Raw genomic sequence first — 18,832 nt, 5'->3', positions numbered from 1 at the left:
ACTGCACATGAAGTTGGGGATTCAGGATCCTTACCATCCCAGTACAAGAGTGTGGGCCAGATATGGAAATGCAGAGGCTTCAAGAAGGCAAGTGGTGAAGACATACAACATGCTTCACTGATCAGACACCAGTTCAGAGCTCTACAAGGATCACAGGAAAGGTTGCAGTAATGAAGATCCAGGCACATGCAACAGGCATTCCATGTACCCCCACAGGTTAGTGGGTGTCACCGAAACCAGAAAGGGATGCTAAGGTGTTTATTTTTAGTACTGGTTAATAGTAGAACCATATTCAGTAAAACCATAGGTTATTCACCTTATGGAATATTGTTTGATAGCATACCTAAGATAGGATGTTATTATCCATTAGAGTTACAGCATAAATATGGTAATTTGACTGCATATGTTAAAAAGTCTTACTGAAGACACTGACACTTATGTATTTTCTAGTTTTGCCTTTCTCCCAGATTCAGGAGCAAATCTGAATCCCCACAAGTTTTAACCAGGAGATCGGGTGTATATGGAAAGACACGTGAAAAAGTAATTTATGCCCATATTTGATGGTCCATATCGAGTGTTGCTGACCATGCCCACTTCTGTGTCAATTAAGTAAATTTGCTCAAGTTAAGTTTGAACAATGAAATACACAAACATGCAAAGGTTAATTGGGCCTAAACTAGACAGACCACTATGGGTCATTATATTGTGAACTTCAGTACTCATTGTTGTCATAAAATACTCTATATCTCTCATAGGAGAGTGCAGGGAAACTGGCATGTCCGCCAATCCAAAGTTCCGTACCTGTGTCTAGTATATAAGTATGTACTTCTTATATATGTGGTATGCATATATATGTGGTGTATATATATATATATATATATATATATATATATATAAAAGAAGTGTGGTATCACACTAGATCTTGTGTTAAGCAAATTAAAGTAAAGATCATGAAATCTCTAGAAGTTCAAAGATACCACTTAATTAAGAAATAATGGGCTCACATGGGCCCACATCTTGAAAAGGATGGGAATGGACATCTGTCCCCACTACATATAAGCATACAGTATAAGGGTTTTAAATTGTTTAAAGCAAATACATACTACTAAATAGAGTAATATTTTTTAGAATATGTATGAAGAGAACTCAAAGAATGTGTTGTATATTTATTACTAATGAAACAAATAGTGCGCAAGAAGTGGTTTAGAGAAATGTCCTGCTCAAACCCAGCGAATTGGTCTAATGGGATCAAAGAGTAGATTGTTGAAATAGTGATGTTTTTATTAAAAATTGTTGGCTTAGCAATTTGCATATATCTGTATTTTAAGATGCTATTTTGTTTCCTTTCCTTTCAGCTTGAAATAAATCCGTAAACTCAAAGATGTGAATTCTCTGAGTTTAAGAAACTACAGAACAGTTTGGCAAGAAGGAGCCGTGAACAGTCTATCTTAATGGATATGAAGCGAACGGTTGTTTACCTTCCGTGGTATAGAGTGACAAGCATGGTCCTACGCGTACATAGCCTTTAGCACCATTATAGCTAGACTGTTTGCGTAGTCTCTTGTAGGTAGAGTTTATGTGATGGTAAAAGGAAAGAAAACGGCGGCGCTTAGGGTATTGCAAATGGGTAGAAATTGTGGAGAGTTGACAAAAATCATCTATATAAAATTGTTTATTGTTATGTTAAATACATCAACAGTAAGTAAAAATAACCACATTTAAAAAATATATATAAATATCTATACTCTGAAAACACCGTTGTATGGACACACAGTATCAATCTAAACTTGTATATAATGTTCCCCTGATTCAGGGTATGAAGTTGATACTGTTTAAAATTGTAGCAGTAATGTAACTGAATAGTTTATTATTGGAGAAAAGTTCTGCTGCCTTCATAACTTTTATTTTAAAAAGCCTTATTTCTTCAGTCATCTCAGTCAGAACAAACTGTAGAGAGCTAAATTGCAACTATTTAGTTACATTACTGCTACAATTTTAAACAGTATCAACTTCATACCCTGAATCAGGGGAACATTATATACAAGTTTAGATTGATACTGTGTGTCCATACAACGGTGTTTTCAGAGTATAGATATTTATATATATATTTTTTTTAAATGTGGTTATTTTTACTTACTGTTGATGTATTTAACATAACAATAAACAATTTTATATAGATGATTTTTGTCAACTCTCCATAGTTTCTACCCATTTGCAATACCCTAAGCGCCGCCGTTTTCTTTCCTTTTACCATTGCATCCATAGGCACACGCACAGTGCCAATTATCGGCAGCGCTCAGGTGCTATTGCATCTTGGTAGTTTATCTATTTAGGTGCTGTCAGCAATTTGTTTGTGGTCTAGAGTTTATGTGATGCCTTGTAGCTCAACTGTAATGTCATATTGTTATCAGCTGTAATGTAATTTTATAAGGAAAGGAGGGACTGAGCAGCCATGATGTAGACCAGGGCTGGCCAAACCGGTCCTTGAGATCTACCAACAGTTCATGTTTTCCAGGCCTCCTGGAGATCTGTAGAATTGTCAGTTAGGAATGAAAGCAGCACATCTTAATTAGTAATGACTGCACCTGTGCACCAGCTAGGTGGTCTGGAAAATGTGAACCGTTGGTAGATCTCGAGGACTGGTTTGGCCAGCCCTGATGTAGACAGTCTAAGTATGCTTTACTGGTTAAATCCTAATAATGCTGACATTTCACTGTTAGTGCATTATGTGCGAAGCAAGGTTGTAGCTATAAGTCTTGACAATATGTTATTAGACAGTCTCTGTGTGTTTAGACTTCTGGTGAAGGACACATAGAAGGGTGTCAGACTGAGAGGAGTTATGAGAAGAGATGCATTATTGTTTTTTAAATATGATGTTGATCAAGTCTCTATATAATGTCATGCTAAATAATGTGAAGCCAGTCTCATTTTGGGGGGCATAACTATGTGTGTTGTCTGCTTCCTGGTATTCCCAATCGATTGGTAAACAAAGGATAACGAACAGACAATTGAAGGAGATTGATAGTAGGAGGTTTATCTCCGACAGTTACATGGGGGCTTTTGCCAGGATCGATGAGCTTATCAATATCAGATGACGACGTGACTGCTGGATGTGTGCAACTACTGACATACTCGGGTAAGTAATCTGAAGATTGATCATTATATATCAATCGGATTACTCTGTCAGTACTTGTACAGTAATGTGGTCTGTTCATTTGATTAGGTAAGCAATACTTGATCATATGGACCCAATTGTTTGTTTGATAAACATTATTAATCTGTGTGCGCTGATAAAGATTATACGTTTTAGCTTCACTGTTGCAAGGGGAAAATGTGGTTTTATTTTAAAGTTCTAAGTTTCAGTTTCACTTTTGCAAGGAAAAAAATGTGTGGGTTTTTTTTTGAATGACGTGTCAGACCTGCAAATGCTCATTACTTTTGTGGTATAATCCTGCTATTGAGTCTGAATATTGTGAATATAAAGGTATATTGCAACATAGTGATTTCAGTTTAGTAGGGAACCTAAGATAGGTTTTGCAACAGTTGTGGGATGGCATGTTGATAAGGTGGTGATAGAAAATTTATTGGTGATAAATTTCCATATTGTATTGATAGATTACCAGTTAATTTTATACCAGGAACCTCTCAAGTCTCTGTGTGTTAAGACTGCTAATGAAGGACACGTAGGAAGGTGTCCGCCTGAGAGGAGTTATGAGAAGAGATGCATTATTGTTTTTGAAATATGACGTTTATCAAGTGTTCATGCAAGTACCTTTTTTCTCTATATAATGACATGCTAAATAAAGTGTAGCCAGTCTCATTTTGGTGGACATAACTACGTGTGTTGTCTGATTCCTGGAATTCCCAATCGATTGGTAAACAAAGGATAACGAACAGACAATTGAAGGAGATTGATAGTAGGAGGTTTATCTCTGACACTAGCTACTTTTAGCAGCCTAGCAAGTGCATAGTCACAGCCCACGGGGGAGTGTATTTTTGCTTTGCAAGCATGAAATCGCATGTGCAGCCGAGCGGTACAAAAACATTTTGTGCAAAACAAAAACAGCCCTGTAGTTACTTATCCTGTGCAATGATTTTAGCTTCAGTGGTCCCGGAATTGACATCAGATACCCGCCCTGCAACCGCCTGTTCACGCCTGTGTTTTCCCTACCACTCCCAGAAAACGGTCAGTTGACACCCATTAACGCCCTCTTCCTGTCAATCTCCTTGCGATCGGCTGTGCGAATGGAATCGTCGCTAGAAGCATTGCATAGCAATTATGCTGTTTGTACCCGTACGACGCGTGTGCGCATTGCGGTGCATACGCATGCACAGCTTTGCCATTTTTTTACCTGATCGCTGTGCTGTGAAAATCGGCAGCGTGAGATCAACTCAGAATGACCCCCATTGAGCATTGAAATGTCAATTGTAGAGCATATACTGCATCTTGTCTTGCTCTGGATGTATTTGCTGTCCAGATCTTGATGATAAGAAGAAAATTAATTGTCTATGTGAAATAAGTATGCAGTCAGTTAACCGGCTGTTGGGATCCTGGCATTCCATCCGGGTGTTTGTGGAGGAGCGGAGCAATGCTTGGTCCTAGCTACTGTAGCAATAGGAAAATAACAGGCAGGAAGGGGCTGTCCACCATGGTGTGTAGGGGGTGGGCTGTCAGAGTGGCTTGTCACCATGGATGGTGAATGCATGCACACTGCGTTTATGTCATATTTATTTGGACATCACAGCCACCAACACTGACAATAATTCCCCCCCTCCCCTTGCTAGAGGATGAGTAGGGGCCCCAGTGCATTGCTGTGCCAAGGGGCCTACACTGCTTTTAAAATGACCCTGCATGCAGAAAAAGATCATTTTTATTTTACAAGCTTATCATAGGGCGTACCATATACAGTAAGAAAGGCACACCCTACTGGAAACATGGGGTATTACAACAGCTTTAAATAAAAACAAAAAAACGAACATAAAATTATATTTCTGTCACATTGTGTATATGAGTGCTACAGTACGGGCATGTAAAAGTGATTGTTTATAGGGAACTATTGAGTAAATAATTAAGTGGGTGTGCATAGGTTCTAGTATAATGTATTTCTCAACTCTTGTTTTGGAAACAAGACAGTATTAGAGTAAGGCTGTTCAAACTTTAATGTCAAAAATTACAAAAACAATTATTAAAGGGAAACTTAAGTTTCTTACAGTATACGGGTCAGGCAACATATGACTGGTACAAAGTACTGATACAGTCATTTTCTTCACCCAATCAATTACTGTAAAACTAGTTTATTATAAATGTGTGACATTAGCTCCTTCATATAGTCCTTTATGCATGATTTCATATAGTTATCATTTTCTTGATGCTTTTTATTCAGCGTGGGATGAAGCTGATCTGGTAAGGACGGGGAACATTAGAGAAGCCAACCATTTGTGGTGTGATGTCCAAGTCTTTGAGATCTATGGGGGACGTTATATCAAAGTTCTGCAAAAGTGTGGTAAGGAAGATGAACATTTCAAGTCGGGCCATTCCCTCCCCAATGCAGACTCGCTTTCCTGTTAAAAAAAGAACAGAAATAAAATTCTATAAACTTCACTTTCAGCATTATCCTTTTTTCTTACAGATGATCATTTTACAGAAAGTAAAGATAAGTTTGCCACAATCCCATCAGCCAGTTGGTCATCTTAAACCAAAGTATCTACACAATATGTTGTTTGGCACTAAAACCATAGCTCTAACCAGTGGCGGACCAGTGGAAATCCTATTTGCCAGTCAGAGACACTACAGGCAGTACCATTGGGAGGTGTTTCCTGCCTCTGGGATTGCCAATCCAGGCTGCGAATAGCAGAGCTGGCTTCCTGTAGTGGAAGTCATTTTCTGCTTTCAGGCAGCCCTAGCCGGCTTCTATGGGCTGTGGCCGATGCCGGGGGTTTGCACATGCCTAGTATTTTCACCGCTACTGCTGTGAACAACATTGTACAGATGCTGGTACCTGGTTGGCGGTGGAGACAAGTGAATAAAGGACCCTGCAGCAGGGAGATGTGGCACAGCATCATAGCCAGTGGCAGCCCCCCTCCTCCACCGAGGTAGGAGCTGCCCTGTTTCTAACTGATAATATATTAGCGGTTTGTTCAGGATGTCCTTTTACAACTATAATGTGTGGGGTCTGGTACAATCTGCAGTACCCAATGACCTGCTGAAAAACCAATCTGTAGTGAAGTCGGCCATAGACCTGGTAAGATCATGGTTTTCTATAGCATAAACTAGAGGTTCTCAAACGTGGTCCTCAAGTCACCTCCATAGTCCAGATTTTAAGGTTTTACATGCTTGAAAATAACAGGGTCAATAGTGCATTGCTTCCTTTACAGGTCAAATAAAATATCTTCGCTTTCTGCAAGATCCTGAGGCAGTTACATACATCTGTCATTAATCCACAAGCTGTTGCACATAATGAAATGTAGGTTCAGTTTGTACCTGCAGAAAATACCAGGAAGGCATCATTCTTCTTAAAACTTCCATTTTGATCTAAGAACCGATCAGGGTTAAAGTTAAATGGATCAGGAAAGTATTTTGGATCTTGGAGAACGAATGCCAGGATGGGGAATACATCTGTACCCTATGAAACAGAGGGGACAAGAGGAGACAATATTAATAAACAGTATACAAGGCAGAGTTATTGAACTGATATTCCTGTTATAGCTACAGTAGATCTTTTAGGTCTTGATTCGGAGTCACAAAATGTTCTGTATATGTTTAAATGCAGCCACATTTGGCAAACCATGCAAGTTCTGTAGAGAACATTAGAATCTTTCTTTATCTTCAGGCGATTGCCTGTTGGATGTATTAATACCGTATGAATGTGCAATTGTGATTAAAAATGCCAATTTCAGCAAGCTTCGCTGTGGTGGGGGGTTGGTTAAATCCCACCATTGGTACGATAAATGTTACTCATGTTTCACAGGGTTCCAGCCTTTTTTAAAAGAGTGTGATGAATAGAGATTGGTCATTTATTAATTGCTTGATTGTTGCCTATATTTAAGGATGACCTTGCACTGGAAAAGAAGATTGATAGTTAACGGTAGGGAAAGATAAAATATTTAAATAAAAAGATTAGATGCATTAATCAGAAAGGGAACCCTCATCAATCCATCTTAAATATAAAATAAACTGGAAAAAAAAACCGAATTGGGTTTCTAACTTTTCCAAATTATGACGCTACACCTTGCTCCACCCAAGTAGGAGATTATGACGTACAGTATAAACACTTTCACTTAGTGCAGATGTTATGACAGCACTTCTGACTACATTTGAAGACTCATTAATACCCCTTTCACACCGCACAAATAACCCGGTATCAACACGGTATATTGCCGGGTCGACACAGGTCGCTGTGCGGTGTGAAAGGGTCACCTGACCCAGTAATTCAACCTGGTAATAAAGAACGGTTATTCCCGAGTCAGGTGCAGTGTGAACGGGTTTCCCTGGTTGATGCGTCCCAGTACCCATTCACAGCATAGGGAGAAGTGGCGCAGAGATGATCTCATCTCCTAGCACCACCTCCACACCCACCCCCAATAATGCCGCAGTCGCCGCCCCCAATGACAACCCCACCCAGCAATATGCTGGGTCGGGAAGCCAGTTATCAGGGTCCAATGCTGGGTCGCACCCAGAAAGGACCCGTTTCCAATTCCTGGCTGCAACCCGGCATTAGCGATCTGAAAGCGGTATCAGTAAGTTATTTGTCACTATACTCATTGGGGGGATATTTATTTAGTGGCAATGGTTATAAGGTAATGAGGTTCTGGCCATTTCTGCAGCACATTGCGACACAATGCATAGTGGCGAGTAGGGAAATCTGCAATGTTGGGATGCCATAATAGTGGTGAGGCGTTCAGCTGCACATCACTGCTTATTAAATTGCCCATGTTAAATAGTTAAAATAATTATAAGGACATGCATAATCACAGGTGCAAATTATGTACCTGAGGAAGGGTAAATCCACGGAATTTAAAATCCCTAGAGACTGCATGTGGAAGGTTCATGGGCAGCACATTGGCATAACGTTGGATCTCATGGATGACGGCAACTGTGTATGGCATAGACTCACGATCTTCTGACTCAGGGGCTCGCTGCCTGCCAATCACTTGATCAATTTCCTTTTGTACTTTACCTTTCAAGAAGAATTCATAGTAAAATTGTTATGATCATGAAATATTTTGTCTTCCAACGAACAAAGAAAGTATTGTCATTGAGAATATGTCCAGGCTTTATAATTGCATTTGTGGCAGATGGAGGTGTACACATTTCATGGATAATTGAAAATATTCAAAATATTTGACAAAATGCTACCAAAATTGGGATTGCAGACATATCTCTACTTATTCTACAGGCAATCTTATGCTAAGGAAAGATTGGATACAAGACACACAAGTATAAGAGCACCGGGACACTGAATGGAATGTCACATCACCCACATCTCAATCATGGGAGTATTTTTTATTAACTGTCAGTTTTGTGTGTGTGTTAGATTTTCCGTCTGTTTTACAAACTGACCAAAACTGCAGATTTACTAAAGTCAAAACTAACTAGAATCTAAAAAAAAAAAAAATGATGTACTTTAGCACACTTTAGAACATCGGACAAACAATTGATACCATTATATAGATAATGTAGATTTACTGATGATCAATTTTAAAACCGACCTACAACCGACAGGAAAACAACACCAATCCCAACCAAACAATAGATCTACCTGTGACAGGCGAGTTTTAGATAAGGTTTCATTAAGTTAGAAAATTAAGAAAGTTTAAAAGTTGAGAAAAAAATGGCATAGGGTCCCCCCATTTCAGTAACCAGCCCTGGATCTTTCAGACTTGTCTGGTACTGGGAAATCAGGGTGAAAACCAGAATAGGGTCCCCCAAGGGTGACACACAGCATGGGGTCCCCTTGCCATACCATAATCTAGCCCCAAACTGGTCAACCCAGGCCTGGATTTTTTTGTAAAGTGAGGACTCTACCCAAAAAAAGGGTGTGGGGTTAAAGGTGTAAAAAATAGATTATAATATTGTTCTTACAGTGGGACTACAGATCCTAGCAAGCCTGCCCTGGAATACCTCTCCACTTTCATGTCTCTCCACTTTATCTATCTCCAAACCTTAATATATATCTCTCCCTAGATTTTACCTTTTTTTTTTTTTTAGACACTAATACGATGGTGATAATCGTCGATGTTGGTTGGGTTGGTTTGGAACCAAATCGGACCTTTAATAAATTTACTCCATGGTCTCACTTACTGGTCTGCAAGTCTATTGCTTCACTTTTATTGTTATTATACTTATAAAATACCCCAATTTGTTGGGTACTAGACTGTGAAATATAGAGGTTAAAATGAATGACAGATGGACGCATACATATAAATTGTGATAGAAAAATAAAGTGAATTCACATTATTGTAATGTAGCTGCTATATTAAATTGGATTAATATCCAGCTTCAGCTTGTATAATTTATTATGATGGGGTGTTGGAAGTACAGGAATCATATTTTGCTCATCATTACATGAAATCATAGGTAAGCATTGACAATGGAAGTAAAGTGCTTGGGCTATAGGGTCATATATTTATACAATTAGCTGCCTTAGGGCCTGATTCTGCATGCATTGTAGATGTGCAAAAAATTGCACAGCTACAATTCATTACCCTGACATGTAGTGGGACGCCAGAGGGTATCCCTCTGCCCACGCAGCCTAGCTACAAAGGCAGGCAAGCTAGCTGCCATGTTTCGGATTGCAGCAGCTGCGTGTGATGTCACGCAGCCACCGCGGCCCACCCTGAAAATGGTCCGGACATGCCTGCATTGTCTGGACCACGCTCCCCCCCCCCCACAACACCGCCATGATGCCCACTCCTTCCACATGAGCAGCTCTGCCTGTTAATCAGTTTGTTGGCTTAGGGTGCTGTGAAAAAAATTCTGATACTGTAGGGCGCCGTGATTTAAAAAAAGTGTGGGAACCACGGTTATATAGTGTAATTCTTAATGGTGGTGATTTGCAAATGTGGTATTATTATTTCCCCAACACTCGGCGAGCATGACAATGTTTGTTCTAGCTCCCGTCCTTAATAGGGCATTTCAATAACAGTCTACTAAAGGATATTATGAATCAATCAGCAGCAAATTGTATTGATGATTAATTTATTTAAAGAATTAAGATAACAAGCTGCCTAATTCTAATAGTAGTTAGGGACAAGTGCAATGCTACTTATCATTGTGTCACTTTAAAATAGATTTCATACTGAATATTTATTCATTAGATAAAAATCCTTCAACTGTGTATCGGTGTATTAATCATGCATCTATTAGGAACACAGAACAGATGCACAGTTTAAGTGTGATACAGATAAAATGCCGGCTGTCAGGACTCCGTCGTTCATTATACAGACACCGAAATCCCAAAAGCTGGAATCCCAGCGCACCAAGGCTATTCCCACTTGTGGGGATCCACAACAACCATAGAGTGGGAATAGATCCTGCAAGGGGACTCTTAGTGCTTGCCACGCTGCAGGCATTTTGACGGGTGGGATGCCGCTGTTTGGCTATTGACAGCCGGCATCCCGCCTGCTGGTAAAACATATGCAATCTGTTTAAACAAATGTTTTTATTCATATTGGCTAACAATTCTACACACTGACAGAGCATTCGTATTAACACACAGTTACAGGTATCAGCGTGTGTAATACAAATTATATCTTGTCAGCTATTAATTCAGCTGATATATAATTTGTGGTATAGCAATTGTTTAATGAACTTACTAACAGCAGTAATCATTTATGGTGTAATTCTTAATAATAATGAGACACAGGTACTGTATTACTGTTTCCCACAACAATTGCCAAGCATGGCTGTATTTAATCCAGCTACATCCTTAATAGAACACTTCACTAGCAATCTATTAAAGGATAGTACAGATTGATTAGCAGCACATTAAATTAATAATACATTTGTTTGAAACCTAAGGTGGACACGCTGCCAATGCACGTTTCACTGTAAAAACAGCTTTCTCAAGGCAGAACCTTCATTCTCACTCACACCAGGTAAACCAATAATTGCCAACATCTGTAAAATGTGACATCCTTAGACTCCATATCTTACTTCTGATGTCGGGGTACTTCAGTAGCAGTAGAAATGCATGTCTCAGCGTTGTACTTATTGTTTCTGTCCCAGCAATAAACAAAACTGTAGTGTTTGTATAAAAATTCTTTATGTTGAATTGTGTAGATGGATTTTGCTTTTCCTGGAAATACATAAAACGAGAGAGAGAGAGAGAGAGAGAGATTGAGAAGGGGATATAATAGTGAACTGCTTTAAGTGTTCATACAAAAGACAATGTAGTGCACGTTTATAATAAACCATACTGGAAAGGTAAGGAACATACATTTCATCACTGATTCAGATGGGATAAAATGTTGTAATGTAAAAATCAGAGTTACATTTTTAAGGCGGGTTTGTATAAGGGCCCTCATTCCGAGTTAATCACTCCCTAGCTACTTTTCGCAGCCGTGCAAATGCATAGTCGTCGCCCACGGGGGGAGTGTTTTTTTTTTCACTTTGCAAGTGTGCGAACGCCTATGCAGCAAATACATTTTGAGCAGAACAAGACCAGCCCTGTAGTTACTTATTCTGTGTGATGATTGCTGCAACGAATTACATGGTAATGACGTCAGATACCCACCAAGCAAATGCCCGGTCACGCCTGTGTTTTTCCAAACACTCACAGAAAATGGTCAGTTGCCACCCAGAAACTCTCACTTCCTGTCAATCTCCTTTCGTTTGGATGTGCGATTGGAATCGTCGTTAGAACCAGTGAAAAACTACAAAGGACTTCGTACCCATACGACGTGCGTGCGCATTGCGGTGCATTCGCATGCGCAGATTAGCCTTTTTTTCACTGATCGCTACGCAGCAAACGGCAGTTAGCGATCAACTCGGAATGACCCCCAAGGTTTCAATAAATTTTTGTTAGTCAATATCAATATTAATTTCATACATATTCACCTATTCATATATCCAGTTTTAAAGTGGACAAAAATCCAGCAATCTGTACACAGTGCAATTAGAATTTTCACATCAGTAATAGGATTATGTACAGGAAGTGTAAACTTCACTGCATATAACAGTGTAATGCTGGCCATACTCTAGGTTGATATCGTGTATGAATACACGATCGACCCATCATTCGACCCGTTACATGTTTTGGTCAGGAATACAGTATGATGCAATGTGTTGTGCATCGCATCAACTGATCATAGGTGCTACACGTATGATCAGTTGATCCCGTCTGTCAGCAAATGCGGAGGTACGATAGAACATAAGGTGCTAAAGCTAGCAGGGTAGTGGGGGTCCTAGGGCAGCCCGCATCTAATGTGAGACATCCTAATATATGACCAGCATTAGAAGGAGAATAGAGTTAAGTATACAGAATTATTCAATATGCTCAATGCAGCAAGATACTGCACAACAGCCACAATAATAGTAAAACATACTTCTATTTGGAATGAAAATCAAATATGTGACCTATTAGCCATATCTTTCCCATATATTTTGAACTTGTGAAGTGTTTGGCTTAGTTGTACAGATTGTCTTTTTCGTCATTCTGGCACACCAAATACAATTTTGTTAAAATGGCCACAAAATATTTTTTTAAACTTCGAGGTTACAGTTAGGCAGTGGACATTATTCTACATGTACTGTTGCTAGCATTTGCATAGAGTGCTACCTAGGACATAAAGTATTTTTTATACCATTTTTAATAGAATGCACTTTGCACCCTCCCCCATACTGTAACCCAACTTTTTGAAACAGGCACCTGTAAAAGGGGGTGTGGACTCACTACTTGGGGCATGGCCTCACTGGAAACAGTGCCTGCGAGCTACACGCCCCATTTCATCACCCTCATTTCATCCAGTGGCACCGAGAGGGGGTGTGTGGGAGTGGGTACAAATTACCCAGGTCTAGGCAGCTAACTTCCCCCCCAAGTATATCTGTACTGTAGCCGACTGGTGGCGGCGACATCTTCCCGGTGATATCTTCGGGAAGATAGCACCGCACATAGAAAGCAAAGACTCTGGTACGGTGCTTTCTACTGGCCCGCATCATCTTCCCAAATATCACTGGGAAGAAGGCTCTGGCTGGGGAGGAGGGCTCTGCTTCCCCATCAAGTAAGGTAGGAAGCAGATGCCCTCCCTCTTCCCTCCCCAACCCCCCTATGTCAGAACTGCACCCCCCCTTGTGGAGCAGCAGCAATTTTAATATTGTTTTTAAGGTGTACATATTAGACAGGGTTCAGATACTTTTTATAATAATTCTGCCGTTGAAAGAAGAGAGTGCTAGTGTGCAGACTCCAGTCTTACTGTCCTCCTGGGAGGCTTAATGCCCTATCCCAAGATGGCCACAAGATCATTAATGCAAGTGCAGGGGCCATCTTGTTCATTACTGTTTTTATAGCATCAGAAAGGCACATATCTCCAATTGTGTAGCTCCAAAGAGACCTGCAATTATGTGCAATCCACAATGATTCAAGTCTTCCTTGGGGCCTCATTTTCTTTTTTATTAGTTTTTACTAAAATGCATTGGAAGTTCTTTGGCACTGAACTTGCATATACACTGTGTCTGCATTTTGAGCTTAGCACAGTGGTTCCCAAAGGTGGTCCCCAACAGTCAAGCTGACTGAGGTACTATTAAGTCACCTGTGCCTGAGCATGGATATCCTTAGAACCTGGACTGTTAGGGTGCCTTGAAGACAGCGTTTGTGAACCACTGGTTTAGCATATTGTATATTTACTTGTGGAGGTGGGTATGGGCTTAGTCAACCAATTGTATCTTACACCTGTCAAAAACTGGTGGTCTCACATACTGTATTTACAGTAATGTACCTGAAAATAAACATGCATTTACATATATTTTCTGTCGGTTAGTTTAATGAGATCATAATGATAACAAACTCATGAAATGGTTTTTAATGCATAATCTTGTGATCAATGTCTACTTCATATATATCCAGACTGCTAATGAAAAATAAACCGGCATCTGTATTGGATACGGTCAGCATCCCAACAGTGTAGATGCTAGTAGTCAGGTGACCGATGCCAGAATCCCAACACTACTAAGAATGCTGGAGCCGGAACACCGACCACCGGCATCCCAAAGGAAAGTATTAAGGTGAGGGTTAGGACCCAGGGAGAAATTTAGTGTTAGGCACTATGGGGGAGGGGGGAGTAGCTGTAGCCTGCAACCTCCCTCAGTCTTAGCCACCAACTCCTGTGAATAGCTGTAGCCCCCCCTGCCCCGTTTTAATATTAGGGTCAGGAGAGGGCTAAACTACCTATCACACCCATCTGTATTGTAGTGTAGTAATTATCCTATGTTTTCTAACACTTCACCATAAAGTGAATGCTATTTTAAACCAAACTTAAGTAATTCTTCCTTTGAGATTTAAATTTATTTGTAGCCTTGGTATTGCACCTAAGTAAGTAAAACTTTGGGAAGCATGTACAGTATACTAGTTATTTGTGTCTTTAACTGTTTCAGCCATTAAAGATCTTGGTAATAGAGTCAATTGAAGTAAAACTCCTCTGATCTTATCCCGTGTATACATTAGGCAATATATCTAACAAATTATAATTCCGAGCCAGATAAAAAGGATAAATAATCCATATTGTCTAGTGTGTCCAATCTGATGTGCCGCACATAAAATGGAATGACCCTGCTGACGATGGCATACAGCTGAAACGGGGATGAAAGGATATATCACATGGTCGTACAAGAGATTGTGCAGTGTACATTCACCTGATATAGCCTTCCATCAGATGTCGGATAGGCTCAGATACACACTGGGGCAGATGTATTAACCTGGAGAAGGCATAAGGAAGTGATAAACCAGTGATATGTGCAAGGTGATAAACAAACAAACCAATCAGGTCCAATATGTACATTAATAGTTAGGAGCTGATTGGCAGGTGCATTTATCACCTTGCACATATCACTTTTTTTTTATCACTTCCTTATGCCTTCTCCTGGTTAATACATCTGCCCCATTGTTCTTATGTGAACCAGGCCTTACATTGGCAAGCAGATACAAATAAAGGGATCCTGGCCTATAATGTTTTAATTTAATGATAAAGAATATTATAATTGTATGGACATGTTAAAAATAATAAAATACAATATCCGCTGATTGTGGTGAAGCAAGTTACCTAAGCAGAGGAGAGTAAAAGGTAATCTTTGATGGAATCCTGGGATAGGCCATTTTCTTTTTCAAAAATTTGATCTAAAGCACAGTCACTGGCACATTTCAACCTTCTAGTCTTCTTTAAGGCAGTGAAGAATTGGTGTAATGCCTCACCTCAGTTTTTCATCCCACTGAATAATCATTAATTGACCAAATAAACCCACGTAATTCTACTTAGGGGAGATATGCTATTAGGTCCATTTTTTTCCCCTAGGTGGAAAAACTGAACTTTTAGCTATGTTTAGGGAGAATGGGGATTCGACCTATTCAATAGCAGGGCCGTTATTTTTGCCTAGGCTAAAAATTCAGCAGGAGCAAGAAACGTGGATTGACAAATCCACGTGCTCTCACCTGCACTGGCGAAAACACAGTCCGTTTTTGTCGATTTTGAGACATTTTTCACCAATGCCTTTTCACTGGGAAAAAAAAAAGGTGAAAAGGCATTGGTAAAAATTTCCCTAAAAACGGCCTCAATTGAATATGCAGTGGGGCGAAATCAACAGCTGCGAGCAGTGGCGTAGCTACTATAGGTGCCGGGGATGCGGCTGCTATGGGGACCAAGCTGTCAGAGGGGCCCGCCGTTCCCCCTGCACCAAGTCAGCCACGCTACAATGCCCCTCTCCCTCTGCCTGCCTGTGTGTAGCTGACAGATGGAAGGATGCGATGTCATGGTGATTGACAGGCGATGGGTGTCCAGAGGTAACAGCTTGTGGAGGATGATGGAGCAGGAAATGCAGGCGTGTCATGACTAGAGATGTGCACCGGAAATTTTTTGGGTTTTGTGTTTTGGTTTTGGATTCGGTTCCATGGCCGTATTTTGGATTCGGACTCGTTTTGGCAAAACCTCCCTTAAAAATTTTTGACGGATTCGGGTGTGTTTTGGATTCAGGTGTTTTTTTTTCAAAAACCCCTCAAAAACAGCTTAAATCATAGAATTTGGGGGTGATTTTGATCCTATAGTATTATTAACCTCAATAACCATAATTTCCACTCATTTCCAGTCTATTCTGAACACCTCACACCTCACAATACTATTTTTAGTCCAAGATTTGCATCAAGGTCGCTGGATGACTAAGCTAAGCGACCCAAGAGGGCGGCACAAACACCTGGCACATCTAGGAGTGGCACTGCAGTGTCAGACAGGATGGCACTTAAAAAAATTGGCCCCAAACAGCACATGATGCAAAGAAAATAGAAAAAGAGGTGCACTGTGGTCGCTGGATGGCTAAGCTAAGCGACACAAACACCTCAATATCCCAGGAATTATTTGTTCTAATCAATGGTATTATTGGTCCAAATCACTGGAAGAAAATGAAAAAATCACTGGAATCATTTGGCAAGATCACTGTAATTAATAATTAATTATAAATCACTGATATTAATTGGTAAAATCTCGCTGTCGCTTGCCTAGTGAAGTGGAATCTAGATGGGATTTTGTACCGGGGACACAATAAGTTCATCTATTGTCTAAATCCCAATGATCTAATGGCGGAAAACGGGCGCACGTCTAACAGCTCACTGATTATACTGAGAACTGATTATACTGAGCACTGATGCACTGTACTACTATATACTGCTCACAACAATGCAGCACAGATATGGATACTTGAAGTGACACGGAGCTGCAAGATACAGCAATGTGTAAACAACAAGAAAAAATTGGTATCACTTATCCGGCGCTGTTGTTTGAAGGATGGGATATAATTTCAAAATTTTGCTCCCTCACTGCAAAGCAAATACAACCCGGATGATATAGATATATATATATATATATATATATATATGTGGAAGAAAGGAGTTTTATATAGTGAAGTACAATTAAAACATCTTTAATGACATAAATAACATGATAAATTTTAGCCCCACATGCAATGTATAAGCAGTGGTTTGTCCAGCGACAGGTAATATAAATGCAATTACCGGAGTTTTTGAACTGACGAATCAGTTCAAATCAGCATATAAAAGTGAGTCCCGGGCACCCTTGATGGTAAATAATGCTGAGATCCGTCCCCGGTGTCACAGTCACATATCCGTCCTGGGCAGCCTCTGCTATCACCTCTGACGCGTTTCCACCCCTGGTCTGGGGTCTTTTTCAAGGAGTCTGTATGTGGAGATATCCAGTATACAAATATTTAAACTACCATCATCCAATAAAAACATTTTGCACGCAGCTGTTGTTAATTCCATTATTAGACTAGTTGTTCCCCGTTTAGCTGCGGCTTCACCGCGTTGCCATGGTAGCGGACGTCACTTCCTGCACAACCGGACTACACTTCCCATGATGCATATCATAGGGAGCGTCCGTTTCCATGGTCATCCGATACGTCACTTCCGCCCCGGGGCGCTGTCTTTCAACTCCATTGTTTTTATCTGTTGCCCCGGAGACGGCTTCCTATGGCGGTGAATCTCTTAATTTGGCACAATGGGAGTACTGATCTAGATAGTACAAAAGCAGCATCACAATAAAATATATTAATGTATCTATAAAGACACTAAAATTACGTAATCACCCATACATATTTAACTAAAAGCAATGCATAGAAGACATTTATATACCATAGACATCATGAATAAAAATGGATATAACATTGTATTTTTATAAGCCTGCTTTCCAATAAAGTGTCATTGCAGTTAGAGTAAAGTACTGGTGCCAGAAAGTGACAAGAAGATACTAGTGCAAACAACTGTTGATGTTAAAAAAAAGGGGGGGCGGGGAGAAAGGGGGATAGACATAATGAAGTTAATTGCTTATCAAATGGAAAACTGATGCAATATTTATAAAAACCACTTGATCTCGAAGTCCGAGTTCAGGCCCCCTGGTTTTAAGGTCCCTAATTCAAAAATAAGTTTCATCTCTGCCTTTGCTAATTGAGCGACTAGATCTCTTTGTCTGCGATGTCCTGTAATAGGTTTTAGGCCAAAAAATCTTCTGATTTCAGATATTTTGCTATTATGTTTTAATCTAAAATGTTCAGACAGGGCATGGGTTTGAAGTCCCTTCTTTATATTGCGGATATGTTCTCCTAACCGGATTTTGAGAGATCTTGACGTTCGTCCTATATAATATAGGCCGCAGGTACACTCTATTCCGTAAATAAAATTTTTGACGTTGCATGTTATAAATTCACTTATTTTCTCTATTTTCCCATTGATTGTTACTTCCGTCAGTTTTTTGTTATCCCCCTTCACTCCTTTACAACCAATACAGGATCCGCACCTATAGAATCCTCTAGATTGTATTGTACCGGGTTTCATTTTATCCGAGGGTAGTAAGCTCTTTACTACCTTAGATCCTATAGTGGGTGCCCTTCTAAAAATGTATCTGGGTCTATTGGGAAGTAGCTCTCCCAAAATTGGATCTCTTTTTAAAATCCCCCAATGCTTATATAAATTTGTTTCCAGATGTTTATACTGGCTATTGTAAGTGGTCACAAAAGCCCAGTTAAAAACCGATGAGCTGTCTTTTGATTTGGATTTTTTACTAAGTAAAGACTTCCTATCAATTTTGTCCACTTGATTAGTGGCTACCTTAACTACATTCT

At 39.9% G+C, this 18,832-nt stretch overlaps 1 protein-coding gene across 1 annotated transcript in view; it reads right to left on the bottom strand.

Moving 5' to 3' along the window:
• Positions 1 to 5,364: 5,364 nt before the first annotated feature.
• Positions 5,365 to 18,832, bottom strand: part of LOC134949879 (cytochrome P450 2A5-like) — a 68,113-nt gene continuing 54,645 nt past the window's right edge. Inside the window, exons 5-8 of the mRNA XM_063938578.1 lie at positions 11,156 to 11,297; positions 7,990 to 8,177; positions 6,482 to 6,623; positions 5,365 to 5,562 (exon numbers count right to left, since the gene is read on the bottom strand). Of these exons, the coding sequence (XP_063794648.1) occupies positions 5,381 to 5,562; positions 6,482 to 6,623; positions 7,990 to 8,177; positions 11,156 to 11,297 (654 nt within the window). The 3' untranslated portion in view covers positions 5,365 to 5,380. The remainder of the gene's footprint in view (positions 5,563 to 6,481; positions 6,624 to 7,989; positions 8,178 to 11,155; positions 11,298 to 18,832) is intronic.

Source organism: Pseudophryne corroboree, chromosome 8, assembly GCF_028390025.1.
Source record: "Pseudophryne corroboree isolate aPseCor3 chromosome 8, aPseCor3.hap2, whole genome shotgun sequence".
NCBI classification, from domain to species: domain Eukaryota; kingdom Metazoa; phylum Chordata; class Amphibia; order Anura; family Myobatrachidae; genus Pseudophryne; species Pseudophryne corroboree.
Note: the sequence above shows the minus strand (reverse complement) of the source record. Positions and strands in the feature narration are given on the sequence as shown.